Consider the following 10224-nt stretch of genomic DNA (forward strand, 5'->3'; position numbering starts at 1 on the left):
TCTAAGTTTAGTTTGAAAGTTTTCTGGCAAAATAAAATGATAACATTATAAGCTAATGTTCTGGCTTAATTTAACTTATCTACATGTAACTAAATTATAACCACAGTTTATTTGAGCGAGAAGAAGATGTTATTTTGTGGTCAGATTGCTGTGGAATGATCTGAGTTACATAATTGATAAATTTTTTTTGTTTTGATTACCAGAAGGATCAAAGTTTAGTTTGAAAGTTTCTTTTATTTATAAATAAATGCCTTTATTTATTGCCATCTTTTTAAATTTGTAAATATATTTCTACAATTATGTACGATTTTTTTGTGATTTTAAATTTTAAAATAAATGTTAATGGGTGTCAAGTTGCATTTGCACATATAACCATTAATAGACTGAAAATATATTCATACATAAGAGTAATTATTTTAAGCATAGACGTGTACAACAACGATTTCGAAATCCTTTTTAAAAAATATAAGTCTTTCGAATTGTTTCACATTGCTTTTAAGATTTAATTAGGTTAATATTATTAAAAATAATTTGATTTTTTTCTTATTTTTGCAAGTATATATTTATAAAATTGTGTATACTTTTATATTTCTTGGTTCGGTATAAATTTAAGTGATAAAAACTTTAGGTTCTAGTTATTCAAGAATTACGTAATATATTCTATTCTATAAGTTTGACACTATACGGTTTTGTAGTTAAAGATTTACAATATAATCATATCACATCACATATTTCTCCAACATAGTTATTTGACAGAAAGAAAAAAGATGATATCAAATTATCATACTACATTAGAATATTTGTATTATATAAATGCAGTCAATTTACAATATGCATAGGTTTGTAGATATGTCACAGTCAATATTGCATAAGTATCATGTGGTAGAGTTATTATATATTATTATAGATACTACGGAAGTAAAAATTTGTCGTACCTTTTTTTTATTTTTTTTGTCGTACCTAGCCCACTGAATTTTGACAGAAAGAAAAAAGATGATTTCAAATTATCAGACTACATTAGAATATTTGTATTATATAAATGCAGTCAATTTACAATATGCATAGGTTTGTAGATACGTCACAGTCAATATTACATAAGTATCATGTGGCAGAGTTATTATATATTATTATAGATACTACGGAAGTAAATGTTTGTCGTACCCAGCCCACTGCAAATGAAATAAAAACGTGAAGCCCAGATGTGACTGAAGCCCGTCTGATGTGTAAAAACGAAATGAACTGATTGGTCGATTATTTTTGATGACGTGGACAGCCTAATTGCTTACTATATCTCCTTTTTAGTATTGTGATGTTTTTTGAAAAATGTGAAGACAGCCCAAGATTGATCAAAAAGATGTTTCTTCATATATATAAAGAAATTTAAATCTCCTCTCATGGAAACCTCAGGTAAACATCTCTTGAGAAGCGTTAGCTTTCTCGAACCTCGTCGAGACAAATACTTGAAAATGGGACAGATGCAATGCAAGGCTAATTCTCAGAGATACAACTCCAAGTCATAGACTTTCAAGCTCTGTTACAGACTATACATCCTAAAAGCTAAATTCTATAACTTCATTCACTTTTAATATCTAGGAATCTCACAGGTTTGATCCGAGACTTGTTAGATCTTTCCGGTGTTGGAAAATCTTGTGGCTGAATGTATCCCTGAGACAAATCTCTCCAAGTAAACTTCTGGAGTCAATTGTAAACCGGAAACATGTTCAGACAATAGCTAATCGGGACTGATTTCTAAAGCTGGTTTGTTTTCCAGGTGGAATCATGGGCAAAAGTATTTGCAGTTCCCTGTAGAAAAGATATAGCCAATTACGACATTCTATAAATGACAAATCAGTTTATCATGAAGATCCAGAATTCAAAGAAATCAAGCTTTTACCTTCTGGATTGTTTTTTTTTTTTCATCAACTCTGGAGTGGTCTTCTATGTGGATTAGAATTGAGAAATCTTTTGTGTATGGCGATAAAACCTTTAAGTGAAGTTGATCTATAAATTCCATAACGTTTCAGAGGAGAATAATTTTAGACGAAGCGACACGAATAGAGTTCAACCCAGGGATTTCTCAAGACGATTTGTCTCACACAACCTTTCAGAAACTCTATTGAAGCTTGACCTAATCTGAACTCGAAGAAAACGAAGAACCTTAGAATTCAAGGGTCGCTATTCTTTTTTTGGTAGGAAACTGGGAGCAAGCTCCCAATATTTATTCAAAATTAAACTTCAGTCTACACATGAGTTAGTCGTGGCCGGGGAGGTCCAACAACATCCTCTTGCAATACATCAACAACCTCAATAGGTGCATTATCTAATCTATAAAAACCAAACGGAAGAGAAAATGCAAGGTTAACTAACCCATCAGCTAAGCAGTTTGCTTCCCTATACACATGAACAATACGGACTAACCAGTCCCTCGATAAAAAGCCATGGCACAGCCGTACCAGGAAAGACAACGGATGCGTATCCCCAATCCCTATCGTAAGAGACTCCACCACCACCTTCGAATCCACTTCTACCTCCAGTCTCCTAATTCCTTTCTCCCAAGCAACCACAAGACCATAATACACTCCCCAAAGTTCAGCCAACGGAGCTCCACATCGTCCTATGTTTACAGTAAAACCACCAAACCACTCACCTTCATCATTTTTGAAGAAGGCAAAGGTAATAATCGGTAAACTTTAGTTTATTTTTCAGTCCAAATAACATAATTTTAAGCCCAAACATTACACACTCGTGAAAGCCCATCATCAATACAAACGGAAATGAAAAGCAACGAAACTTACTTATGACCGGACACGTGTCAACCTCCTGTTTCCTTATTTGATGACGTGACTCAAGGAAAAGAAGAGAATATTATACTTTATATAATTAGATAGTAAATAATCTAATAAAGTTTAGAATTGAATAAATGTAAATTTCAAAGGTACAATAATGAATTTAATGGAGATGATAAAATTCATGTTTTCTGTTAAATTTTTAAATATGATATATTTTATAATATTTATATTTTTTGATGATGTGTCAATTTGTGATTCTTTACTTGATGATGTGTTTCCATGTGAAAAACAATATTCTACTTTTCTAATAGAAATATATTTATTAGAATTTATTACTTTCTTAAAAAATTGTGATTTGATTATGTAATAATTATTGTCGTGTTTTTCTTTCAGTTATCATGTGAATATTTTAAATTTGAGTTTGGTAACCACAAAAGAAAAAAAAATATCCATGTTAAAAAAGAATCCATGATATTTTTTATGGTTTTATTTCCATTGGTTGGTTTTGATGAAACGTCAAAAAAGAATATAGTGAATGAATTTTCTTTTTCTCGTCCTTATTATTTTTTTCTAGTTTTTTTTGTTGTTTTATATTTTGGGTTAGATCATGTTAAAATTTAGTCAATGTTTTCACCAAATTCAAGTTCTATAATGCATTTTTTAGAGAAAAAAAACTATTGCTTTATTTGTTATATCTCCACTGCCCTCTCTAGCTATAATAGAAGATTGCGATAATAGAAGAAGATTGCGAGACGAAAGATGAGCAGAGACTTGTCTTCGTGTTCATAAATATAGTAGTGTAAAAAATTGGTGAGGAACACATGGAAGCTGGAAGGATGAGGAATTCATCGATTGCTAATCTGCTATGACTGATGCCGTCATTAAGAAAAAACTATTTAATTGCCGAGGAGTGGATGATTAGAGTTAATTCAGGCGGTAGAAGAAAAAGAAGTGATACGAATATGATAGTAAGTCATGAAAGGTTTTGGGTGATTGCCTCTTGCCCTATTTTAAAGATGGTTTAGGCTATAAGAGATTAGAACGGTGTAGGTCTTCATCACATCCAGAACACTTATTTATAGGTCGAGCTTGTATATGTTACAGACGTGAATCTGAATAAATGAGACGGAGTGGGAGGAGAGGTGGGTGGACTTTAATGATTGAATTAAAGCAAGAATTTAAGAAAGGGAGAAACGTTACAGAAAATCTCATCGGAGAAGATAGCTAATGATGAGTTACGGCGTCAAACTGTAGAAGAGCGTACAACTAAACCTAAACACCAGGCGGACCAGAAAGCCTGGTTACTCCTCCGCGAGTTAGAAACACAGAAAAAAAAGAGCTCCGCGAATTAGAAGCAAAAGGAAAAAGAGCTCTCTCTTTGCCCGACACGTGTCACAAAATAGGGATAGGAGGGATGACGTGGCGCATTGTGGAGAATTTCTCTTCTGCTTTATTATTATAGATTCCTTGAGCAGATTGAGGAAGAAGAACATCTTGTAGTGCTGCGAGTGTGAGATAAGCTCGGCCACAGTATTCTTAATTAGAATACAAACCGCGGCTCAAATTCTTTCTTTTGTCGTCGTAATGCGAGCCACTTCAAATATGACTCAACCGGGATACGAGTACCGGTTCAATTTATGTGGTTAAGTTCGGTTAAATTGTGACCCAATTCTCTTTTTGCCAGATTTGGTTGTGGTTTTCATCAGTTCTTAAAAAATATATCTAATACTATAAAGTAAACTTAAGTCTCTCCTTAGGGTTTTTTTGACACTTGTCACGTTTTCATTCGTTGAAGGATGTTTTTTGATTTGGGCTTTCTGAAACATTTATGGCCCAGTTATAGAATAGGTTTTGTGTGTTTTTGTTTTCTGGTAGACTCAAAACGGCATCGACGTCTTCTGCTTTTCTTGAAGAAAGCTCGAGACTTTTTTTTTTTGGTGAATGAAAGCTCGAGACTTTTGAAACTGTCGGAGACAACTCTGGGCGGATCCGGCGTGGAGCTTCACTACGTAAATTTGATAGTCGTAATGGAAAAGATGATAAAACAACCCCAGTTGGTGGGTCTCAACGTGAGAGACGATCTCTGCTCGATATTGCTGGCGACCGTGAGATCGTCACTCAGTTCGAGATTAAAAGGAGTTGGGTTCAGGGCGAATGCATTGCATTATGCAGCTGTAACAGGTTTGTTTTTAATAAGCCTGTTGTTTATTTCATTTCGCTTTCTAAGATCACAAAGTGTTCTGTTTTGTGTATCATTAGGGTAAATCGAGTTCCTAAAGGAGTTGCTGTCCAAAGGTGTTCCTGTTGATTCTCAAAGTGAGTCGGCACGCCATTGATTTGGGATGCTGGCCATGACTTATTAGATCACAATGTCGATGTAAACTTTTGTGTATAATGCATATCTTTAGTTGAATTTCCATCTAAACCGTAGTTTTAATTTTGATTTTTTTCATGGTCTTGCAGCCTAACGCCGAGACCGAAGATAATGTCACGCCGTTGTTATCAGCAGTGGCGGCTGGTTCTATGGCATGCTTAGAGCTGTTGGTCAAGGTTTGAGATGTTCCTAATTTGAGTGTTGTGCTGTTTCAGTTGCTATACATCTTAGATCAAGCTTGGTTCTTATTTTGTTAATTACAGGCAGGTGCCAAAGCTAATGTTTTTGCTGGTGGTGCAACTCAGTTGCTAATGTTGGAGATTTGTGTTAAGCAACTGTTTACTTAAAGCTGGAGCTGATCCTAATAAGAAAGACGAGGTAACCTCAACGTAACAATCAGCTCTTTAAAAATAAACACAAATCCTCACATGGCTGTGATTTTCAGGATGACAATAAGCCATTAGAAGTTGCATCTCTAAGAGAGAACATAAAGATTGTTGAGACTCTCTTCATGTTGTGAACAAAACCTGAAACTGTTTTAGACTGGAGATTTGTTGGAGTTCCCGCTCACATGGAATCAAATAAAAAACTTCTTAAACGAAGCCTCTGTTGGTTGCGATTAGGACAAGTTGAACATGCCTTATCAGATGCTAAAGTCTGCAGAGAACTGAAACCTGATTGGCCTAAAGAATGTTTCCGAGAAGGTGCTGCTCTTCGTTTGCTACAGGTAAAAATCACCTCAATTCTATTACAAAAAGCCTTTGCCTTTGAACACTGAAACATTATAATTCACTGAGTTATCAATGAATCTCCAGCGATTTGATAAGGCTGAAAGCATCAATGATCTCTTTTTACGAGAGAGTAAATCAAGGAGATCATTGATGCTTTCAGGTTTGTTTGAAACCCTCGCGATGTTTTGTCTTTTTTTTAAATCATTCTTTCAAGAGAGTTGAAGTGTCTTTTCTTTCTTCTACAGAGAAGCTGTAGATGCTCGAAGGAAGTTTCACGGCAACGATAAGATTAAGGCCAAACCATAAGTTCTTCTAAAGATGGCTCTGTTTAGTATATGTATGAAGTTTTTATTTTGCTTTTTACCTTGGTCTCTCCCCTATGCAGTTGTTTCCTATTTTACTTATATGTACTAAAAACTTCAGGTCTAGAGATTTTTTGTGCTCTGATTTTGTCATTGTGTTTGGATTTACAGCTTTGATTTTTAAAAGTTGTAAACAAATATTTTATTTGTTTTAGTTAACATTTTATGTTATTTTTGCCAGCAAAAATCTAATCTACTAAACCATTTTTATCTTTGGATATCTAATCTATTACTCAAATTTAAATGATTAATAAAATATAACAGTCTATGTTCGTATGATATTATCTAGACATTTTTTATAACAATATTACATACAGTCCTAAGACTGTCTTTGTTGCCACATAAGTTACCACTTTTCTCAATGATGATGCGTAACCGCTGTCAACTTCACTTCCTGTCCCATTTAGGAAGAAAGGAGGAGAGCTTATAAATGTAGACATGGTTTTGCTCGATGGGAAAGTTATCATACTCAAGCTTCTATCATTTAATCTGTTGTAGATTTACACAAAACCTCCCTAACTTTACGGCTCTCCAATCACATTTTAGATTTGCAGTCTACCCTGATCAATGAATCCATCGCAGTGCATAGACTAAACACTTTCAAGCACTTCATCACTTTCAAGCCCCTCATTAAAGAAGGAGAATTCTATGAGCTTAGCAATTCCGATAAGGTTATTGGCGGCAAAACCTTTAATAGTGGAAACCAAATCATTCACTACAATCTGAATTGACATGTATGCAAGTATGCATGAGAATTTAGGTACCCTTTCAGGTATGGATATTATCCATTTGAACTTATCAAAAATAACTTAAAAACCAAAATACTCAATTTATATAGTTCGAATTGGTTATTTTTTCGGAAAGTAACCATGGATACAACGTTATTTGAGTATGTTTTATCCAAAACATCCATTTTATCTATAAATATCCAAAAATTAATATATTTGATTTATAATTTTAACTTTAGGTATTAATGCTATTATGAAATTATATTACATATATATGTTTGGATATGTTCGGATACTCATTCGGTTTTCGGATTTTGAAAAAAAAACCGTTCAGATATTTAGGCAACATACGATCAGGCCGGATACCCGGTTTTCGGGTTGGTTATGGGTAATATTAGTCCAATCTCTATATGTAAGGATTAATATTGTTACACGCTTATGAAAGACAACACACTTTAATAATAAATATCTTCTAATAGTCAAAGTTGGACATCCTCAATGAAGAGGATGCTCACGTTGACACAGAAAATCAGTCAACATAAAAGTTGTTTTTAAGTTACAGGAGCTTTCCTATAGACTGATCTAAAAATTAAAATGGCCTATATCAATCTTATCTCTCCAAACCCTAAAGACGCGACCATTACTCGACTCTTCCATTTCCTTATTGTTTCATGTCTGTGTAAATTTATGTTATCAAATTATACGTCGTATTAATTATAAAAATAAAATATATAAATGTTTTCCCTTATTTCCTAACATCTTTTACATAAACAAAGTATGCGAGGATTATTACTACATTAAGCGGACGAAACTATTTATTATATTCTTTCAAACAAGATAATCACAAAAAAACATAACTATTTACATTTTCCCTTCTCGAATATTAACTTTATTGAATGTTTAAATTTCAACTAAATTAACTTTGTCACATCTATTGACTTTTTACTCTATTTTTATTTAATTCGATCAAGACAAACACTTATGCTACTCTACTTATAATCGGAAAAGATATCATTCTCTTTTAACATACTTTCAATATCGACTTTTTGAACATAGTCTTTTTACTAAGACCATAAAATAAATTGAAAATTTATTTCAGAATAACACATATGAACCCGGCGCGCAGACCACTAGTATATATATATGAGAAATCGGCCAAAAAAACACTGAACTTTGCGGAAATTGCCAAAAGAAACCTGTACTCGAGCCTGACCAATAAAACCCAGATCTTTTGTTGACTTTTTTTAGTTTATTCACAAACTTACGGTTGACTTACCAGATTAACACACCGTTAACCGACAGTTAAGACAGTGTTAACTCACAGTTAATTACTGCCGTTTAGTGAAACTACGTCGTTTCATCCAATTGTTTTGTTAAAAACAAAATCTCAAGACGACGTTGTTTTGCTTAATTAAAATTGTTATTGGCTGAACTCGAACCCGTGCACTCGTGGTCCTTAGGGGGTTTTGCCACTGAGCTAGTGGACTTTTTGGAAGATTACCACACATGTTTATTTTTATTGATCAAAAGATGTGTTTGATTGAAATCAAACAAAACGAAACCCGTGTTTGGACGTAACCCTAATTTCTCAAATCGATTTAGGAATTTTTCTTGTGATGTGAGGAGATGGTAAAGACGAAGTTCACAAGGAATGGAAGAGAGGTAATGATTTTCGGAGCAATGAGGAATTTCGATTACGGGGGTGACGAAGCGGTTCAAGAGTCAAAGAAGGGTGGAGAACGCGATGCTTCTGTGAGTTTGTCATCGCCGGAGAGATCGAGGATCCGTAAAAGCGTTGAAGGAATATCGATGTTGGCATCTACAGAGGCGTCAAAGGCGTCGAAGACAAGGCGGGGAACTTCATATGGGTCGCCTGCATCATCTCTGGAGAAGGCCACGAGGCGGGGAACTTCATATGGGTCGCCATCTCTGGAGAAGGCCACGAGGCGTGGTTCAACTCTGTCTCCTAGAGTTGCGAAGAAGCAGAAGGTAAATGTGGCTCCTTCTGGTGATGACGGAGAAGAATGGCCAGAGTCTGAGTGGCATCAACAGTTGCGAAGAAGACAAGGCGGGGAACTTCATATGGTGGGTCGCCTGTGTCTCCTAGACAATCGAAGAAGCAGAAGGTAAACTCGGAGAAGAGTCTAGGTGATGATGGTGATGACAGAGAAGAATTTCTCCAGATTGAGGAATTTGGGGATATAGGTGATGATGGTAGGGAAGATGAGAATGGTATTGCTGGCATTGAGGAAGTTGGTTGTACAACTTGCATTGAGTAAGTTGGTGATAAAGCAAAAAATGATGATTGTGAGGTTGATGAAGACGAAGGGGGCATGGGATGATGATAAAATCCCTGATCCTGTGTCATCAGATGATGAGAATGAAGAGGAGATAATACCTGCGCAAGCTTACAGAGAAGACACTGATCCAGAGGAGCACCTTCAGCTAGGCAAGACATTTTCAGATGCTGAGGACTTCAAACATGTTTGTCTCAGGTATACCCTGAAAACCAGATACAACATCAAGTACTACAGATCCAGTAGCTTGAAGATGGGGGCAAAATGTGCCGCTGAGATGAGAGATGATGAGGCTCCATGTCCTTGGATGGTTTACTGTTCGTATGATAGGAGGAAACAGAAGTTGATGGTAAAGACATACGTCAATGACCATAAGTGTGAGAGGACAGGGTATTCCAAGATACTTAAGAGGTCAGCAATTGCAAGTCTATTTGCTGAGAGGTTAGGCTGAATCCTAAGCTCACAGCAAAAGAGATACATGCTGAGATCTTAAGGGAGTATAAGATGGAAGTTTTAGAAAACTCATGCATTAAGGCCAAGACGAAGGTGATGAAAGAAAGGAGGAAAACCCATGAGGAGCATTTTGATAAAATATGGGATTACCAAGCAGAGATATTGAGGAGCAATCCTGGATCAACCATGGACATTGAGACCATACCAGGAGCCACGGTTGGAAGCAAGCAGAGGTTCTACAGGCTCTACATGTGTTTCCAAGCACAAAAGGAAGCATGAAAGAAGACTTGTAGGCCTGTTATTGGCTTTGATGGAGCCTTTTTCCTTTTTGAAATGGGACATCAAGGGACAGTTGTTGGCTGCGGTTGGAAGAGATGGAGACAATAGGATTGTCCCCATTGCTTGGGCTGTAGTAGAGATAGAGAATGATACAAACTGGGATTGGTTTGTGAAGCGTTTGGCCTTGGATTTGGGATTGGAAGATGGGAAC

At 35.5% G+C, this 10224-nt stretch overlaps 1 protein-coding gene and 1 pseudogene across 1 annotated transcript; both read left to right on the plus strand.

Annotated features, from left to right (window-relative positions):
• The first annotated feature begins 4816 nt into the window (after positions 1 to 4816).
• Positions 4817 to 6200, plus strand: LOC106344378 (annotated as a pseudogene).
• A 3082-nt stretch (positions 6201 to 9282) lies between these two features.
• Positions 9283 to 9732, plus strand: LOC106344379. Its single transcript, XM_013783772.1, has one exon. It carries the CDS (start codon positions 9283 to 9285, stop codon positions 9730 to 9732), a length of 450 nt encoding a protein of 149 aa, XP_013639226.1.
• Positions 9733 to 10224: the final 492 nt, after the last annotated feature.

The sequence above is a fragment of the Brassica oleracea genome, chromosome C5, assembly GCF_000695525.1.
Source record: "Brassica oleracea var. oleracea cultivar TO1000 chromosome C5, BOL, whole genome shotgun sequence".
Taxonomy (NCBI): Eukaryota; Viridiplantae; Streptophyta; class Magnoliopsida; order Brassicales; family Brassicaceae; genus Brassica; species Brassica oleracea.

What these genes read in the sequence shown, in the direction of transcription:
- LOC106344379 (XM_013783772.1), top strand. Translation starts at nt 9,283, where the DNA reads ATGATGATTGTGAGGTTGATGAAGACGAAGGGGGCATGGGATGATGAT.